Below are 20,082 nucleotides of genomic sequence, written 5' to 3' on the forward strand. Positions count from 1 at the left end.
CATACTTTCTGCTCAAGTGGCTGAGTGTGAGCAGGGAACCAACAGAGTGTAGAGGGATCTCTCTACCTGGGTCTGCTCTCTTGCATTTCGAGCTTGTTTGATGAGGGCTGCATGTAGGTTGGCTGTTTTCTTTTCTCAAACAAAAATGCCCGAGTATCTCTTGTGTATACAGCACTGTGCTGGATACCATGGTGGCAAGACAGGGAAGTCTCCAAATCTTCCTTTTTGGAGAAGAATGAAAACTCATTTCTTCCAGGTTTCTAAACAAGAGGGACATCATTGGCCCCTGTGACTGAAGTCTTTGGGTATGTCTGGATCCAGGGACATCTGTCTTGTTTTCTGAGAATGGATTCTGGGAAGTGAAAGAGGGAAGGGTTGGGGTAGGAGCAATGTCCCTGGCAGATGCAGTCAAGAGCGACCTCACTGTAGAGAAGACTGCGTTATGTGACATGAGAGCTATTGTGACATTGTGAAGCATGGAGAGGTTCAGACTGGGGTGGATTAATGCACGCATGCTTTTATTGGGGTTGAGATACTAACTCCAGTCTGGACTTCATAACTGGTGAGTTAGGTGCTTCAAGGATAAAGACAAAGTGTGTGCTTCTAGGGATTCCCACCGTCTCTTGGAGAAGGAGGCCACTACACACCAGTTACTAATTAAGCTTCCCTTGTGGAGTGAGGCACAGGGCACACTGAGCTCAGTTCCTATTGGGAAGTCTAGGAAACTTCTTGGAAGCCATTTACAAGAATTCAGAACTGGGCAAGGAAGTCTTTTTAAAATATCACTACCTATCCTCAGTGTGTGTGTGTGTGTGTGTGTGTGTGTGTGTGTGTGTGTGTGTGTGGTTTCAGCACTGGAGAGGATGAGACAAAAGGATCATGAGTTTGCCTGTCTAGTGGGTGGAAGGTTCTCCTTCTAACTTAATGTGGGTCCTGGGAATTGAACTCAGATTGTTAGGCTTGGCAACAAGTATTCTTACCAGTTGAGCCATCTTGCTGGCCTTTATTCATAGTTTTAAAATATTCATATTTTAAAAAGTGTCCCATTCCCCCACCCCCACCCCTAACCTGGTGGTAGTGCATGCCTTTAATCCCAACACTCGGGATACAGAGGCAAGTGAATCTCTGAGTTTGAGGTCAGTCTGGTCTACACAGTGAGTTTTAGAACAGGCTCCAAAGTTACATAGAGAAATCCTGTCTCAGAAAACAAAAACAAAACAAAACAAAACAAAAAAAAATTGTTTTTTGAGCTGGGTATTGTTGGCACACGCCTTTAATTCCCGAACTCTGGAGACAGAGGCAGGTAGATCTCTGCGATTTTGAGTTCAGCCTGGGCTACAAAGCTAGATCAAGGACAGGCTCCAAAGTCACAGAGAATCCTGTCTCAAAAAATTTTTTTTGCTTGTTTTGCATGTGTCTAAGTGGGCATTCGCCAGGTGTATGTGGAGGCCAGAAGAAGGCTTTGGATCTTCTGGAGTTACAAGCAGCTAAGAGCCATCAGATATGGGTGCTAGGGACAGAATTCAGATCCTCTGCAAGGGCAGCAAGCACTTTTATCCACCCAGCCATCTCTCCACTCTATTATTTACACATTTCATTGAGTGCTATTATATTAATGGATTAACACAAATCAAGAAGTAGAATTTAGAATAGAAGTAAAAACAGAAACATTATACTTTTCCTAAATGTAGAATGACACCCACTTTGGGAAAATGCTACCTTAGTTTTAAGCACATGGAGATCATTTCTGTTTGAGAGGTTCTGGGGTGTATGTGCTTGTGTATGCTAACTCAGGAATGGAGGTGCTGTGAGGTTTGGGAGATGTGAAGCATGGCAAGGATTTGCAGGGTCTCAGATGTGAGGGCGCATACTGAGCAATGAGATCATGAATGAGGAGAGTCTTGACAATAGAGTAGATGGGCTGGACCATCAGAATCTTGGCATGGGGGGTGGTTCTGGCAAGTTCTCTGTGTCCCAGCTTGGCTGCAGAGGAGTAGAATGCTATTCACCTTCTTAATAACTTCCTCTTTCCCTCCCTATCAGTACCCGTTCCCTGTTTCTGTGGATAAGAAGCATGGCCATGGGGATGGATGGAGGTGGTACCATGGCAGGCGTAACAAGGTGATCATTCTATCTGCTTGCTCCACATTTCTCTCCAAGTGCCACAGGGTTATGCTAATAGAGGAGCGCTGGGAGGAACGCTTTCCAACTGAGAGCAACCTGGCTAGTGAGATTAGAGAAAATTAACACGCCACCCTGCCTGGCTTGCCCATAGACTGTGCTTGCCTATCCTCTGCCACGATGCAGGCCCCCCCTCCCTCCAGACACCCCTCTCCTGCCCAGTCTTTCCATCTGACTCTCTCGGCCTCTGCCTTTAGGACTGCCTGACTCCAGGCCTTCCTTCATAAACCACTCAGGACTGTTAAACAAATCCTATAATTAGAAGCCAGGTTTGCTAAACCAAGTGAAGAATGTTGCATGGTCCTCTATTCACTGGACATGCATGCAGCTGGTGTCCCATGACCCAGAGGAGCTGTGACCTTGGGCTTCCAAGAAGCCTTAATAAGGTAATGTTTATAAGGCTCTTAGCTTTATAACTCCACTGGAGTAGAGCCCTGTGAACAGTGGACATCATAATTCCTAGGCGGTCCCCTCCCGCTCTATCTTAATGGTGAAGCACAATGTCCCCTTAGACGGTACATGGAAAATCCCAAGCTCTGGAGTAAAGGAAGTGGGCTCTGGTCCTAACTCTGACACTGAATTCTGTGTGAGATTGAATCAGGCTTTTTCCCTTCTCTAGACATTTGTTTGTCTGTCCTTGAAAAAAAAAAGAAAAAGAAAAAGAATCAATGGGGTATTGCTATCAAAGCCATTTCCAACTCCAACAAAGGGTAGTTGGTTTCTGTGCTTACGACTAAGTTTCATCTCAAGCAAGGATTCTTTTCCAAATTCCATTTTCCTTCTCTTGACACTGAGGAACTTGGTAATAGACTTGAGCTGCATACCTCTGGTAGGGGGTTGGAAAGACACATAGACACACCTTTCTCTGCCTCAGTATTCAGTCCCCAGACTCCCTCCAGTGAGAGGAAATGAAAAACAAAACAAAACTAACAAACAAAAAAAGAGACAGGCATTGATAGGAAAAGAGCTGACAGGGATGAAATGGGACAACATGGGAACAGTGGGGAGAGCCAGGGTTGCTCTGTGAAGGAAGGGTCATACCCTTAGATGTAGCACTGTACTCCTATCATAAGAACCAGCCTCTTGCACTGATAACAACCTCAACCCTGCCAGCCAGCTCAGCTCCCACAAAGAAGTGAGGTGGGTACCTTCCTTATCATCCTCATTTTACAGATGACAAACTGACAAAGGGCAAAAAAGAGGGCTGGGCTTGAAGTTCAGCAGTAGAGTGCTTGCCTCTCATATGCTAGGGCCTGGGTCTGATTCCCGGCATTGCTGGGAAAAGAGAGAGAGAGAAGAATTTTGCCCAAATGAAGTATATGGTTGAAATAGAGATTCCAAAACCTATCCTCGGTCTCTGTAGATTAGTCGTCTACAAATCTCTATAAGGCTACTATGATGCTTATGGTTGTGAATGTGAGGGGATGTTTTTCATCTCTGCATCTCGGAAGGAGAGGGGCTCTGAGACCTCTACTGGTCATGTAGCAAAGGTGACGAGGGCGCCTTGGCTACACCAACTCTCTTAGATTTGGGGGCTGCTGGTTGCTGCAGCACAACCACACTTATCCTGACTGTGACCACTTAGCATGGACAGAGGCATCAGCTCTGCTCTGTGTATTCTCAATGTATACACAGCAGAAAGAAGGTTCAGACACCAAAGACCAAAAGACCTTTGATAAGAGTGTCAGAAAAATATCCTTTGTTGACCCTGTGGGGCTTGAGAGCTGAAGAGGGGATGTGCAATTTCCTTAAGACTGATTCTAGAATGCCAAGCCAGTCCTAGCTTGGGGCTGAGATAATGGGGTAAAAGCAAGGGAATACTAGTATGGAAGAGAAAGTCCTACGAACATAGCAGTGTGTAACAGACAAGTCATGCTGTCTCCAGGAGAGCACACTGGGAAGACAGAGCCCGGTCAGCCTGACCTCTGCATCCTCTGCATCCCCACAGAGCTGACTCAGTGTCCTGGCACTCGGGCATGAAGCCCTATGACAGATAAATCCTCTGCTGTACAGATGTGTACAGAGTACAGGCAGCTGTGAACATTTGTCTGGTCTTTGGCCCTAGGTGGAATCCATCTGATGGTGGCTCACAAACCTCAGACCTCAGCCGGTCCGGTGCCCCTTACCTTTCTCTCAATCAGGGCAAAGGTTAGGGAAGCTGTGGGCCCAGCTTTCATCTCAAGCTCTGACTCTCTTCCCCTCGCTGTATGGCCATGCATAGGTTGTTTCTCTTCCCTGGGACTCTTTCTCTTTCTATTAAATATTTACAGTGACTTCACTTCCTGTGCTGAGGAAATGAAGTCACAGGAGTGACTGCTTTTAAAGGGTAAAGTGCTGTATGCCTGTGAGGAGTATCGCTTTATCCCCAGGCAGTGGTCATCTGGCTCTGTCTATGACCTGGGCAGCGGACATCTTGTGTGTTCAGAGCCAGGAGCTGGGAAACCCCTAGCAACACCAGAGCGATGATGGGACTTCTTTCCTGGAAGCTAGGCTCTGAAAATAGCCCCATCACATAGCCTCTGGATATCTAGAGAGCTGACCTTCCATGGAAATTTGGTGAGACATCCCATTCTGGGGACAGCACTTTTCTCCAGGGCCACAGGCTCCTCAGAAAACCAAGCAGTTGCCATGGATGTGGGAGAGCAGGGGGCTGAGCTGAAGTGTTCAGCAAGAGCTCTTCCAAGATGTGTTGCTGCTCCTGAACAGGGGCATTGTCACATCGGCCACTGTCCACTGGAGTGCAAGCTTAGGAAGCTGTGTAAGTATCCCATGTTGTGCCCCAATGCCGAGAACACATTGAGCACATTGCAGTTGTTTAATATGCATCTGATACTCCAAGTAGATAGACCACCCTTGAAGAACACTCCAAAGTTCTTCACTGCCAGCAAGTCGAAGCCTCGAAGAACACTGCTCACTAACCAGAGATTACATTTAACCATCACAATTTCCTTCGGACCACACAGACCACATAGCCAGTGAGGCTGGATTGTGAGTCACTGTAGCCCTAAGCACCTATGAACTTTCTGGAGATGGATAGGATTGAGGCAGAAGCCTTGAATGGCTACCAAGGATGCCTGTCCAAGGGTAAGAGACTGCTCAGAGTTGTTGTCTGACTCCTACATGGTGGGCTGTGAGTTGCCCTTGGAGAGAGTGTGAGCAAGTCTGCATGGCCATCCTGATCCTAGCCTTTCCACGGCAGGTGAGTAAGACACACTCATTGCTCCCCGAAGGTGACCCAGAACCAGAGCAAAACATTGAGACACTACCCCCAAGGACATACACCCCCAGATCCACCTCACAGAGCCACAGCTCAGTGCCAGTCTCCCCAGATAGAGCCTGTTATTAAATCTGACCTGCTTAAAGCCATGGCTCTCCATACTAGCCCACTACACTCCAAGACACTTTATTGTAAGCCAACAGGAGATGCTGGCTGTCCCATCTCTTCTCCTGTCCCCACAGCCTGGCTAGTTCTCTTCACTGGGGCTTGGGTTCTGGGGCTGTTCTCTTTCCTTTTTTTTGCTGGGTAGTGGAACCACCCACCCCAAAGAAACACAGACATATCCAGGAACGTGTGTGTGTGTGTGTGTGTGTGTGTGTGTGTGTGTGTGTGTGTGTGTGTGTGGTGTGTGGTGGCTTTGGAGATGGGTGTCAGAGTCCTGGAGACTCTACTAGACTATAAACATCCCCTGGGTCTGAGGCACGGATGTGTAGATGAGCAGAAGGCCTGGTGCCTGGACTATACACACCCTCCCTGTTTATATCCTGCTCCTGCTCCTTCCTGCCCCAGGCCTGAGTAAACACAGGCAGGACCACACTTACGGGGTCTCGAGGCTTGTAGAGAAATGACTTCCCATTCTGGGAGCTTCTAAAGCTTGGAAAGCCTGACCCCCTATCTGTCTTACACACTGTCCCCAGCCAGGCTTCTTGCCTCTGCCGAAACACATGGGGTGCCCACTCTTCCTTAGGGTTGTCCCTTCTATTTTGGTCTCTCTGGGAACTAGAAGGTTTTAGAACTGAACTGAGTAGAATTATACATGTTGCCTGATTAGATGCAGCTAAGAACAATATACACAAGCAATATGCACAGGCCAGTCATGGCACAGTTACAGGCATGTCACATACATGACCTCATTTTCATTATTCTCTCCCCTTTGATGCAGGTTGGAGTGCCAGCCCCAGGTGACCCCAGTAGCCCAGCTGCTGTATGCCTCTGACTGGGGTCCCAGTTAGTTTAGTTCGAAGTCTGTTTTTTGTTTTTATGGTCTTTCAAGACAGGGTTTCTCTGTATTGCTTTGGAGCCTGCCCTGAGACTCGCTCTATAGACCAGGCTGGCCTCGAACTCACGGAGATCCATCTGCTTCTGCCTCTTGAGTGCGGGGATTAAAGGCGTGCGCCACCAGCACCTGGCTCGAAGTCTGTTTTAAGCATTCATCTTCACGAAAATCAAAGGGCAAGAATGCAGCCATGAAAGCGCACAAGAAACAAATTTACAACAAAAACAGCCTAGAGAGACCAAACACAAAGTGCCTGTTGCATCAAAGATGGAATGTATGTTCTGAAAGAAGAATGTCTCTGGGAGGCAGGGAGGTCACCAGCAAAGACCCTGCGCTAGAAGAGCTGGCAAGGCCTCCCTGCCTGTGGGGATGGATGGCTTTGGGTGGCGAATACTAATAAGACACAAAGCCGAGCACGTGGTCAATCTGCAGCCTAGAAGCAAGGCCTTGGTATTTTCTGGGGCTGGACACCGGCCGACGGGCATCTCAGAGTTGGTCACCAGAAAACCGATGCCAACTCATACTCGCTTGACGTCCACCCCTTGGGGTGCAGATGCTAGTGTCTGGCCTAGACCCAGGGTCCTGCTGACGTGGCTGTCCCTCTACACATCTCATTCACCCAGCCTTTCCCTTTTTTGAGAACTGGGAGCTGGCTGGCGAGGGCTGTTCCCACCAACAATGTTCCTGTCTCTGGAGCTTAAAATAGACCCTCTTGGCTGGGACTCTGGAGTGAGCAGTGAGGCAGGCATTTGTGCAAATAAGGGCTTGGGAGAAGGATTCCTACCCAGGAGGGAGGGGGAAACAGCAGGGGCAGAGGAGGCAGGACCTCCTGGAGAGATGCGCTTGTGTGTGTGTGTGGGGGGGGGGGGGAGGGCTCTTGTCAACAAAACAGCCTGTACGCCTCTTCCTGCCTAACTAGACCTTCTATCAGGATCGGGCCCACATCCCTCAGCCTCCTGACCTGGCTGAGGTTCAGGGTAGGCATACTGAATAGAGAAGACTCTGCATTCTAGCACTGGTTCTCATCTCATCCCCACCCGATGAAACCAAATTTCTACTTAGGAACACTCAGAAGGCATCCATGAAAGCCCCAGCTAACATGTTAATAACAGCAGTTCTGGTTTCTGCTGTCAGTAGCTGGACACTCAGGTTTTCCCAGCACCCCACAAAGCACTTTAAGATGCATTCTTGTTTGATCCTTACCCTTACAGTAATCCAGTGGGGAGGGGGGATCACTATTTGGACACTGGGTCTCTTGTAGCCTCGGCTGGCCTTAAACTTACTGTATAGTTGAGGATGGCCTTAAAGTTCTAATCCTCCTGCTTCTGCCTTCTGAATGCTGAGATTAGGAGCATGAGCCAACATACCTGGCTTGTGCAGTGCCAGAGATTGTGCAAGATGGGCAAGCACTCCAGCAACCTGAGTTACGTGCCCAGCCCCAAGTTATTATCTATTGTATAGAAGAAACAAAGGCTCAGATAAACCATCACTTTCTCCAGAGTCACATAGCTATGATGAGGAAGACAGGAGGAAGACTAAAATCCATCAACTAGTGTCGTCTTCACTACCTTGGAGGACATACCTGCTCCTCTGGTTCCCCATAGCTCCGATCTCTCAGCCTGAGTTCCAGTATCGCCATCCTGTGTCACAACTGGTTTGACTGAATGTGTCACATTTTTTGCAGGTGATTTCTATGTGTCGGAAATGTTATAAACTGCCCCTGAGCTGGGGAGCTCTCACATCTCCCAAGAACTGGTGTTCCTTTTATGAGCTCCCAACCTTGTCCCATTTGGATCATTGGAGAATGCTGGGTGAGGCTGAGGTGTTACAGACTGTCTTTGATGAGTAGCCCTTTCCTTCATGGCCAGTGTCTTCTACCTGCACCACAGCAGGAGATGTAGGGGTAAAACAAACTTGCTTTATATCTTTTGTGACTTTGGGCAAATGGTTAGGTAGATGTTCTAAGCCTTAGTTTTCCTGGTTATCAACAGAGTAAAGTTGGACTGCACCACAGGTGTGTTGGGATTGTCCCATGAAACAATATGCATACATGAGTAATTCTTCTTATTCTTAGTTACTTAGTTATTGTTTTCTTTCCCCTATGCCCTCTTCCTACTCATGTATGCATGTGTGTATACATATGTGTGTGTGACATGTGTGCTGGTCCATGTGGAGGAGGTCAGAGGACAACCTCAGAGACCATCCCTCAGGAGCCACCCCTGTTGTTTTTTGAAACAGGCTCATTGGCTAAGGGCTTGCCAAATAGGTCAGGCTGGCCATCCAGCAAACTCTAGGGATCTGCCAGTCTCAGCCTCCCCAACACTAGGATTATAGTGCACACCAGTACTCCTGGCTTCTCTACTTAGTTTCTGGGGATTGAACCAAAGCTCTGATGCTTATGTGGCAAGTGTTATCAACTGAACTGTTGCCTCGGCTTTGTAGTTGCTATTTTCTGAGACTATGGTACCATGTTTCACATACTAAAGGCCTAGTACATAGTAGTTGCTCAGAGGGAAGTGGGTTCCTGGGATCAGCAGATAGAAACTCTCAGACACAGTTGGGTGGTGGTAGCACACACCTTTAATCCAAGCCCTTGGGGGCAGAGGCAGGCTGGCCATTCCCACTCTGATGTGAAGACACTGCTAACACTGTTCCTCAACAGCAGTGTCACTGGGAAGCCAGGGGCAGGCACAGGCCTTGTCTACCCACTGGAACTCTTGTGTAGCTTCAGCATCTCCTCTGGAAGGAATGGGCCCTGGCTGTTCTTTGGAGCTGTCTGGCTTTCTGTTGGTGCCATCTAGTGGTGAGTGCAGTGAGGCTCTCCGCAGGTCTGTAGTAGAGGGGCCAGGAATTTCCACATCGCACCAGTGCTACTGCTGGCTGCCCATCCATGCATCTTCACATGTGCTCCTAACCCTTATTCATGAAGACCCGAGGACTCCATCCTTGTACATGATGCAGAAGGAGCCCCCGAGTTTCTGGTCTTCACCTTCCCCTCTCTGGCCTGGCACCAACCTCCGAGACTGGGCTCTGCAGGTCTGTACTCTGGACATCATGACAGGGCGATGACTCTTCTGTGGTTTCTCAGGGCCAAGGCTGGAGGAAGAGGCTTCTTTCTGGTCCAAGACAGTCCAGGAATTGGGAAACCAGTGACAATCACTCTGCTGTCCCTGGGGCCAATTGTGAACAATCTGAACTCCCAGAAGGACTGACCTAGCTTCTCAGTCCCCTACAGACTAGCAAGGAGGCTTAGCCTGGCCTAGCCCAAGGCTGTCATTATAAACAATGAGGGAGGATCAGTGGATAAAACCAGGGGGCTAGCTCTGCTTCCAGTTCCAGCACAAACACTGTGAGCTGAGGTAAGCCCTTGTGAACCTGGGAAGTCCCATCTTCCCTGAACTTTTTTTTAATTTATTTTTTTTATTTTTATTTTACATATTGATCCAAGTTCCCTCTCTTCCTCCCTCCCTCCCTTCCTCCCTCTCCCCTGAGATTTAACACTGGATGGGGAGCAGGCTACCTGAGAAGTAAGGGCCTCTGTTACTTCCAGACCGGCTTGTATTCAAATGAAGACTCCTGGGTTAGCTACGTCAAGATCTCTGGACTAAAACACTGGAAATGAATCAACACCCATGTCCTCTTCTTGGTATGTTCTGGGATTAGGTCTCTTGTATCCCGGGCTGGCCTTGAATGTGATGTGTGGCTGAAGATGTCTCTGAACCCCTGACCCCTTTGCTTCGACATCCCAAACAATACCATCACAGGCTGCTCTCTCTCCCAGGCTCTGTTACTTGGGAATTTCTATTAGCAACACCCTGTAGCTGGGTCCTGGGCAACCATTTCATCCTTAGGGATCAAAAAGAAGAGCCCATGTACTAGCAAGTAAGGGGATGGATATTTCTGGGGTTTTGAAAGGCGGAGGAATCTCCATGTTCCAGTACGTATCTTTCAATTTCCTTCTTTATTGTTGACTCTGTTGTAGCCACAGACTAAAGCAAAGAACTAGCCAGGCTGCTCCATTCACCCTTCAGCCAGGTCTGCTTCTTTGTTCAAAGAGGGGCTGGGGCAGCCAGGGCTGGGGGTGGGGGCTTGTTGCCCAAGGAGGTATTTTCAGAGTCTCCCGCCCTCTGGAGTTTCCAAGGACAGAACAGAGCCCTGTCTAGTATTTGACCAAATATGGTGGTATCTCTCAAGGAGCTCATGCCCCAGCCAGCTCCTCAGTTATGCTGTGGAAACCTGCCCCGCATAGATTAATCTTGTGACATTCAGGAGCCTCTCACCCTGCCCTCCTCCTCTCCCCAGTTCTTACAAATGGCCAAGCCTGGCCCTCAGCAAGACAAGGTAGAGGAGCTGGCCCACTCTGCTGCCTCCCAGGGAGCGTATTTGCTGCTCACTCAAATTCAGTTAACTGTTCACTCAACATGAGTGGCCTTAGCCACAGACGATGGCCACTTTAGCTTTTGGGGCCCCAAGCACCCTGGGGTCACCCAAGCTCATGAAGCCAGGGCCGGCTTAGGAAGGCTGCACACAGTGTCTCAGCCAGCAGGGTTAGTTTGAGGGTTACAAGGGAGAGGTGCAAAGACACATGAGCTCTAATACTAAGACAGCTATTTATATAATAAGAAACATAATCATTATAACCATTACAGCATCTTTTTATAATAAACAGTAAAGTGTTTATTGAGCATTCACTCTGCCAAGCATTGTCCGCTATGACATGGCTCATTTCGTTATTCTTTGTAGCAGCCTTGAGAGATGTGGAAACAGACTTAGACATGAAGTGGGAGTCAGCGGGGCCACCATTCCCAGGATGTAACTCCAGTTATATAGAGAGTGAAACTGAGGCTAAGCGAGAAGGTCATAAGCAGCCAGTCATACATGGGACAGGCCCTGAAAGTGGAGATCTCTCATGGAGGGTGGCAAACGTGACTGATGGGAATGCTCTTCTGTATGTATGTTTGTCTTATTGGCTGATGAATAAAACACTGATTGTCCAGGCACGTGACTCCACAAAGGCCGTAACAGTTGGCCATGAAGCTTTTAGGCACCTTGGCCTGGGTGGAACACCCAGACTCAGAAACATGATCATAGAGGGCCAGAACTGTGCAGAAAATATCCCAACACAAACAGTGTAGGGTGGTGTGCTGACCCAGCTCGGACACTGTTAATTCAGTGTGGAATACCAAGCAAATCCCCTTCTGGCTCAGGCCTCAGTTTCCCTGCCTGTGAACTAGAGGGTGGGTAGCAGAGCTCACCTGAGGCAGTTTCCCTGGGAGATAGCACCGTCTGGCTCTGGGCCAACAGACTCAGGACATTTTCTCTTTTGACCAACCAGTAGCCCACCCCTCCTCCCCCTCACCCCCTGGTCATCCCCAAAGCAAACGAAGCTGATTGTCTTAACTGGCGCTGTGGGTGCTGGCTGGTCAGCCGGCCGCAGGCCACAGGCGGAGGTGCCATCAGCCAGGGCCCCACCAGACACACAGGGCATTGTCCTTCGGTCAACAGCCCCTGGGCACCTCAGGGCCTGGCTCCTGGCCTACCCCCACACCCCTCACCGCCTGCCACTGTGCTAAGGCCCAGTCAGCTGGGGGCCCAAGGCTCCCAGCTGACAGTGAGCCCACCCACCCACACCCCCAGCAGCCCCCCGTGGAGCTATAATTGCCTCAGTCCATCCTGTCGCTGCCATTCTCTCGCTGCAGCGGCCGTCTGGGGTTCCTGTCTGGTGGCAGCTGCAGGCCTGCTGCCTGGCTTGGTGGGATGGACTGGCCACACAGCCTGGTACGTAGCTGTTCTTTCCCATTGATTAATGGCTGCCTGTGTTTGGCTTGGAAATCTGCAGGGACCAGCTCTGTCCTCTCCTTCAGGATCATAGAGAAACAGAGCCTGGTCTCAGCCAGCACTCATGGCCCAAGGCTTGGGCTCCAGTTCTGGGCACAGCCTGGTCACACTGGAACTCTTTCAGGAAGAAGTGTCTGGGGCAATCTGGACAGACTGGGCACTAGAGTTTTTCCAGACCTGGCATCTGGGATCTGGGCAGCATACATGATCGTGGGCAAATCCTTCTGTCTTTGTTTCCCATCTGGAAATTGAGGGAGGGGATGTTGAGTCTGGTCTGGTTCCCCTGCAAGGTAAGTTGAGGAACGTGTGGGAAGTTCAGCTGAGAACGCCCGTAGTGAAGTGAGGGAGATATTTCTGCAGCAGAATGTAGGTTCAAAAGGAAGAAGTTAGCAACCTGATTCACTACTGTGGCTTTTATGCCAATAAGTGGCTCTACCAAGAGGGGCTATGCTGGAACTTGTTTCCAAGGGTCAAGGCTTGCTGGAACTTGTTTCCAAGGGTCAAGGCTTGCTGGGTAGCCTGGATAATAAACCAGGCCTGGCCCCAGTGGGCCCAGAGGTACAGGGAAGGCACAGAGTCTGGTAAAGTACTGTGCTTAAGCAAGAATAGGGTAAGGTAGGTTGTCTGCTGCTGAGGAGGAGGGTGTGTGTGTGGGGGGGGGGGAGGGCGATGGAGTCTCATAGGAGCCATGCGCCAGCTCCGTACAGTGTTCCTTCTTCTCGCCCACTCTGTTTCAACTCATTTCCTTTCAGCGAAGCCTATAAACAGCTCAATCCCCTTCCCAGTCTTCCACGTCCCTGGAAGACTTTAGCTGCCTCCGCTCACGATTCCTCCTTCTTATTCCATTGGATGAGCCTCCAGAAAAGCTGGGCCCAGCTACCTTGCTGACCCAAACCAAGGGAGAGCCCTGCCCTCCAGCCACCCCTGCAGTTGCCACTCCCACTACCCTTCTGCTCCACCCCTAGAGTTCACAGGACAGTTTACAGGGCAAGCATGCTGGTGAATCCATTCACTCTGCATGCGCTCTGTGAAGTCTGATGCCACGTGGATACAGACACAAGGGATAAGATGTGTGGAAAGGAGTTCAGTGCTCTCGGGGAGTCTGGGCCTGGGGGAGCAGCTAAGGGGATATCAAAGAATCCCATGTCCAAGTGCAATTGCATACGTGTTAGGGACATGTAGGATATGACTACTCCAAGATGTCCAAAAGCATCGCTGGGGCAGTGACCTAGAATCCACAGCTGGACAAGATGTTCAGAAGGTAGAAGGAAAAGGCAGAAGTCGGCAGGCGGAGTGCAAAACCCCTCCCACAGCAAGGGACATGGTGAGCAGGAGCACAGAGGAGGCAAGGAGGGCATAGGAGACCCCTGGGGGCCTCAGGAAGGACGTTAAGGGGGAGGTGATATTGTCAGATGTGCTTTTCAACAGCCTCCATTGGCCTTGATGCGGTGAGTTCATTAGAAGCCAGACAGGCTTGGGAAAGCCAGTTAGGTGATGGACCTTTCCTGGGGAGCAACTATGGTCTGAGATTGAGTAACTAGAGTCTGTAGGGGTATTTTCAGGAGATAAGTGAGTTTAAGGACTTCAAGATGTGGGGTGGGAGGTAGGGGTTGGTCATCAGTGCCCAATACGAGACAAGTGTCCATACACAAGGAGGCCAATGCAGAGGCCTCTCTCCTCTGTGCCCCTAACCCTAAGCCTTGGCCCAGAGAGATTTGGTCTGGCCTTTGATCAATAGCCTTCTTTCTCAGCTGTTCCTTCTTGCCATCTTTATCTTCCTGGGGCCAAGTCAGCCCCGGAACACCAAAGGCAAAAGGAAAGGGCAAGGGCAGCCTGGCCCCTTGGCCCCTGGACCTCACCAGGTGCCACTGGATCTGGTATCTCGGGTAAAGCCCTACGCTCGAATGGAAGAGTATGAGAGGAACCTTGGAGAGATGGTGGCCCAGCTGAGGAACAGCTCTGAGCCAGCCAAGAGGAAATGCGAGGTGAACCTGCAGCTGTGGCTGTCTAACAAGAGAAGCCTGTCTCCTTGGGGATACAGGTAGGTGGGCTGGGCACAGCAGGCCACCGTTTTCATTGTCCCAGACACTGTGTTCAGGTAGATTTTAATCCCACTTCTGCATCTTACTACCTGTGAGGCTTTTGGTCAGTTGAATAGCTTTGCTGAGCCCCAGTTTCTCCAGCTGTCAGTGGAAGTAATGGTATAGTATGGTATGTACTTCACAGGCTATTATAAACATACAGAGCACTGTCTTTTTATCCTCCAGGTTCCAGCTGGAGTGCTTCTAAAGTTCTCTGTCCAGCATGGTGGTTCACACTTGCTGGCTATGCTTACATCTCTTTCATGCCAGGCAGGCACCTTCTTAAGGTCTACCCCAGATACCATGATCACAAAGGTATTATTCCCAGGACGAGGCTTATCCATTGCACTCCAGATGTGCTGATGCCTGTGATTTCCCAAAATTAGGGAAACTCAACTGCATGGTTTGTGGTAATGGGGGGAGAGGACTGTGTTTACGCTCTCCTCTCTAAAAAATAAAGTCTGCCTCAGAACCACCTCAGGGTTCCTGTGTTCACCCAGTCAGACTCCCTAGGATTGAAGCTCGGATCATGGCATTGCATCCGCCTCTCTGTGTTTGGAGTACATGACCCTGCTTTAACTTGGGGATCACTTTGCTGCCCTGGATTACAGAAGCTATGTGTGTTCAGCCCCACCTCCTAAATCAGCATGCAGAAGGGGGCCCAGGATACATGGATCAGATGAACCGAAGAGATGGCTAGCTCACTCACAAACTCGGGCCAGAGCTTTCCCAGCTATGCTATTTATATCCCTAAGACTCTAGAACAGCACTGTTGGCCATAACTTCCTGTGATAAAGCCCACTGTGGTAGCCAGGTGACTACTGAAGGACTAGGACAGATAAACTCAAATTTAGGTTGGCACATTTAGCCAGTGGCTACTGTGTTGAGTGGTGGAGCCCTGGAATGTGACAATGGAGTCAATAAGGACCTTTCAGACCACAGCTTGCTCCTACTTGGCTATGCCCATGTGCCAGTTAGGGAGATTGTAAAACTGTAGGTTCATTCGGGAGACCTCAAATTTATTTCCAAGGAGCACCCAAGCAAAGTGAGGTGACTGTGTTCCTAGGTCCCATTCTCGTACCTCTCATTTGTGTTTAACTGAGGAGCAAAGTGTGACAGAGGAGAAAGGGCTCAGAGCAGATACTCGAGGTCTGGGACAACCCCGGGAGGATCTCACCAATGAATGTCTAAAGTCTAAGACAAATATACTTTTAACATATGTATAAAAATACAGTCCCCAGAATTCACATAGGGGAAGCAGAGAATTGACTCCCACAAGTTGTTCTCTAGCTCCTTGCAAGGTTTCTTTTGATCTCAAATAGATAAATTAATAAATATGTAGAATAGAATAGAATTTTTTAAAAAAATCAACAACTTGTGGAGCTGGGCATGGCGTAATTGTAGCACTGGGAAGGATGGGAAAAGAGAATTGTAACCAGGAGGTCACCCCGAGCTACAAAACAAACAACCCATCCAAACCAAACCAAACAAGAAAGAAAAGCTGGATCAATCCAAACCAAACCACAACACAAGCTTGCTGAGACTCTGAGGGTCAGTAAAACAACAGGTCCTCTCTTCCAATGCAGACTGTACATCCACGTGTGAACATTTTACTTCTGTAGATTGATTCCAAACAATATAAAAATAGGGTAGAGAAGGAAAAGAAGAGGGCAGACTTGGGTTTTTCCATGGTCTTCATGGTATCTTACTGGGTGGAAGGAGGAAGCTGGTACCACAGTGGTGACATTAGAACCTGACTAGCAGTGACTAGTTTACAGATCCAAGTCTCCTTTTTGGGGAAGGCAGAGTTCATTACAACACACTCTGGCCACTAGCCCTAACCCTAACTCTGCAGGACACCCTGGGGATGGCATGAGCAGCTCCTTTGTTGTTCACGGTGGCGCTTACCCTGCTCTCTCCCTGCTCACCTGATCCCTGCAGCATCAACCACGACCCCAGCCGCATTCCTGTGGACTTGCCTGAAGCGCGTTGCCTATGTCTGGGCTGCGTGAACCCCTTCACCATGCAGGAGGACCGCAGCATGGTGAGTGTACCAGTATTCAGCCAGGTGCCAGTGCGCCGCCGCCTCTGTCCACCACCTCCGCGACCTGGACCCTGCCGCCACCGCGTCGTCATGGAGACCATCGCTGTGGGTTGCACCTGCATCTTCTGAGCCACTAACCCAGTGGCCCCTGCAACTCCTCCCTCCCTGCATCCACTGTGCCCCACAAGGCTGATACACAGTAAACGTTGTCCTTTGTAAAGGAAGGCATTGGGCTTGCTCCTTGGGACTAGGAAGCTAAATCGGGGTTGGAGATCCCTAGGAAACAAATTCCAGATCTGTTTGTATTTTCCAGGGCTCAGCCCCACAAGAGTGAACCAGGCTATTAGACAATGCTGGGCTGGGAATGTAGCTCAGTTAAGAGCGTCTGGCCAAGCACAAATGAAGCCCTGATTTCCTTCTCTAGCATCACACAAAACCAACCTGGTGGTACTCATCTGTAATCCCAGTACTCTGGAGGTGGGAAGGTCAGGGAATTCAAGGCCACCTTGGCTATGAGTATACCCTTGGATACACAAGAATCTTTCCAGGAAACAAATACTGCTTCCATTCTTATCATTTAAGATGGTGGCAGACTTCCTTTGGGATCTTCCTTGTAGCAGCTGTATAACTGGAACATGGTTATTGTAAGCCAATACACTATTCTACTAACTCAAGTTACTAAGACACACACTCCAGGTTCTTCAGTGCCAAGCTAGGGCTCAGCCTCTTCTGGATGCTGTGGCGATGACCCTTGTCACAGATTGGAAGGGTTGCCCCCAGCCACAGGATACTTGCAGAACAGACCACACCTCTCCCAAATGGGCCTCTGCTTGGTTGTAAAAGAGGTCCCAATTTTTCCCCCCCCCGGAAGAGGAACTCTGGTTTTAAATACTCAAAATGACGTAAGGCCAACTGGATAGGTCATTTTCATCCATCCACTTATCTTCAGTGCTGGGGTACCATTATCTGTGACCCTCAAAATGTCAGTGAGTCAGTCACCCAGGAAACTTCTTCAGACTTCTGGCCCAGGGGTACTCAGAGGTGCTGACTTAGGGTGGTTTTTTCTTTTGTTTTGTTTTCACTTGAATGATGTGGCTTCTTTTAATTTCTATTATTGTGGGTGCTGATGCTGCCACCTGTGACCACACCCTGAGAACCAGTGGGTCACATCAAAACATTCTACTGACCAATACAGGCAGTATGGACTTATCCTAAAGCTCATACTAGGTTTTACCCATTGTAATTGAATCTTGCTCCCCTGGGTCTTCTAATCCCACAGTAAATCCCCAATCAGCTGTCCTGGGCTCTAAAAATACCTTGCCTCCCCTCCTCTCAGGACAGCTGAGGGGCTTGCTTGGGCTATTTTCTGTGGGTGAGATGAGCTAACACTTTAGAGTTAACGTCCTGCAAAAGGCCAATAGCCTACTGCAGGAATGCTTCACTTGGCCGTTTGAGCTCGTGTGCATGCAACGGCCTTAGTGTGGAATGCTTTAATTGTCTAATTCACGAAAAGCCAATGGCTAGGTATGTGCCTGTCTGGACTGGAAAGTAACTTACCTTTTTTGGTATTGTTGTAGAGTGTATACTGGTTAAAATTACCCTGGAAATGTTGGCCTGGTTCCAGACACATGGAAAATAGACTCCGTGTGCCAGCTCATGCCGATCCCTTTAGCAGCCACTTCTGTACGGGTTGCTTGTCTGTAAGGCTCCCATAGATGCTCTCTGGGTCTATGTGTGTCCCTAAATACAGGGTATTGAACTCGGGCTTTATACATGCTAAGTGTGTGTTTTACCACTGGGCTATCTATCCCTCCAAGCCCTGTGCTCTCTGGGTCATAGGCCCATGTCATGGGCACAACGAATTCCAAGGTTTTACTGGAAGTCACCATGGGAGAAGATGAGCTGCAGAAGTCCTAGGGGAGCACAGGTAGTGTAGGTAGGAAGGAAACCCTCTTCTTGTCAAGAAGGGGCCATCCTTATTGAGGATTAGAATTTTAGAGATGCTTAGTATAAGCTTGTTATGCAAGGGTAAAGACTTTCCCTATTGTTGGGTTCTCATCTGTGAAACAAACAGATGAGATTTCACTGTCTTCAGGCCCTTGTCCAGTCTTCACAGTCCTGGGACTTAAAGGTGCAGCGTCTTTTTAAAAAGTTTTTTGTTTTGTTTTGTTTTTGAGCAAGAGAGGAAGGGAGAATGTGTGCATGAATGCATACCACATGTGCTTGTGGCTCACAGGGTAACTTCTGGGAGTCAGTTCTTCCTTCTGCCCTGTGGGTCTTGGGATTGAACTGAAGTCTTTAGGGTCGCCAGCAAGTGTCTTAATCCACTGAGCCCTCTTGCTGGCTTGAAACTTGGCCTCTTGGGCCTGCCCAGGGAAGCTCATGCCTTGGGAAAAGCGAGTCTGTAATGAATCTAGAAACTTACTTGGGTCTAAAGCTAAATGCACACTTACTAGATAGAACATGACACATATAAACAAATGCAGAGGCTTCTAGGGGACCTAGCATCTGCCTCCTAGCTATTTCTTGAGTGGGTGGGAGCAAGGCTTTCCTTAACACCACCCTACCCACAAAGATTTGGCTTGGTCATCTGCTCTAGGAAGTAGATTATCTGTGTAGAGTTTTTCTCTTTCTTTTCTGAGACAGAATCACATGTACCCCAGGTTGGCTTTGAATTTAGTATGTAGTCAAGGATGACCTTGAACTTCTAACCCTCCTGCCTTACCTAGTGAATGCTGGGATTACTGCCAGTGATGTGATGACCGTGATACAGGGCTTTGAGCATGCTAGGCAAGGACTCTGTTGACAAAGCAGTGTTCTTAGCCCTATGTGCAGGGTTTTCTTAGCTCTATGCGCAGTTTTCTTTGCCCTGTGTGCAGGATTTTAAGTGCTCATTATACTGCACTGAGGAAGACAGACAGCAAGGGTGGGCCTTTTCTGTTTTGCTGGTCAGACTCACAGGCCTCTCTAGGCCTAGGGAGGGAATGTCTGTTCTGGCCCAAGGAGGCTATGGTGGGTCCTGGAACAAAGCTTTCAGTTGGCCTGTGTGCCTCTTTCTGGAATCTGTCCTGCAAAGGAGGAGACCATGAGATGAACTTGAAGGTTTAGGCAAGTGGGCCTCAGGGCATTGGGAGTGGCTTTGGATTGGAGCTGTTTAAGCCTGCCTTCTCAGGCAAAAGAGGCTCAAAAATGCAGCCAGTTCAGCTTTAGCTTGAAGCTCCTGACCAGCAGAGGACCTGCCCTGGGGTCCATGCCCTACCCGCTTTACTGATCCACCGAAGCAGAGTTAGCCGAGTGTGTTTTGCATTGTCTCTGGCCCTCTGGCCCCAAACCAGGCATACAATGACTACCTGTGCCATCTGCATTTCAAAGTCCATTGAAAGACACCATCACAACTTTTGAGGTCGCTGAATTTAGGGGGTGGGGGGAACCATAGGTCCTACAGCAATGACATTTGGATAAGATCTCTGCTCCAGAGATTAATATTATTAGAACCTGTTATTCTAAGAATACTCAGTTTACTCTATGACCCCACTACTTGGCCCTTCTCTGGCCACAGGTATTGGTTGATCCACATGGCTGATGGGCCTGAGGGAGACTTCCCCACTGGGGGAATCTGATGATAAAGCAGTCTTTGGCTGTAAGAGAAAGACCTGAGGGTTGC

At 49.1% G+C, this 20,082-nt stretch overlaps 1 protein-coding gene across 1 annotated transcript; it reads left to right on the top strand.

Annotated features, from left to right (window-relative positions):
* Positions 1-12,135: 12,135 nt before the first annotated feature.
* Il17b (interleukin 17B) lies at positions 12,136-16,638 on the top strand. The gene is made up of 3 exons (XM_051201047.1): positions 12,136-12,233; positions 14,045-14,334; positions 16,316-16,638. Exons 1-3 carry the CDS (start codon positions 12,213-12,215, stop codon positions 16,545-16,547), a joined length of 543 nt encoding a protein of 180 aa, XP_051057004.1. The 5' UTR covers positions 12,136-12,212; the 3' UTR covers positions 16,548-16,638.
* Positions 16,639-20,082: the final 3,444 nt, after the last annotated feature.

Source organism: Phodopus roborovskii, unplaced genomic scaffold (assembly GCF_943737965.1).
Source record: "Phodopus roborovskii unplaced genomic scaffold, PHOROB, whole genome shotgun sequence".
NCBI lineage: Eukaryota > Metazoa > Chordata > Mammalia > Rodentia > Cricetidae > Phodopus > Phodopus roborovskii.

Coding starts and splice junctions, on each gene's coding strand:
- Il17b (XM_051201047.1), top strand. CDS start 12,213: ATGGACTGGCCACACAGCCTG. Junction 12,234..14,044: donor TGGACTGGCCACACAGCCTG/GTACGTAGCTGT, acceptor CTTCTTTCTCAG/CTGTTCCTTCTTGCCATCTT. Junction 14,335..16,315: donor CTGTCTCCTTGGGGATACAG/GTAGGTGGGCTG, acceptor TGATCCCTGCAG/CATCAACCACGACCCCAGCC.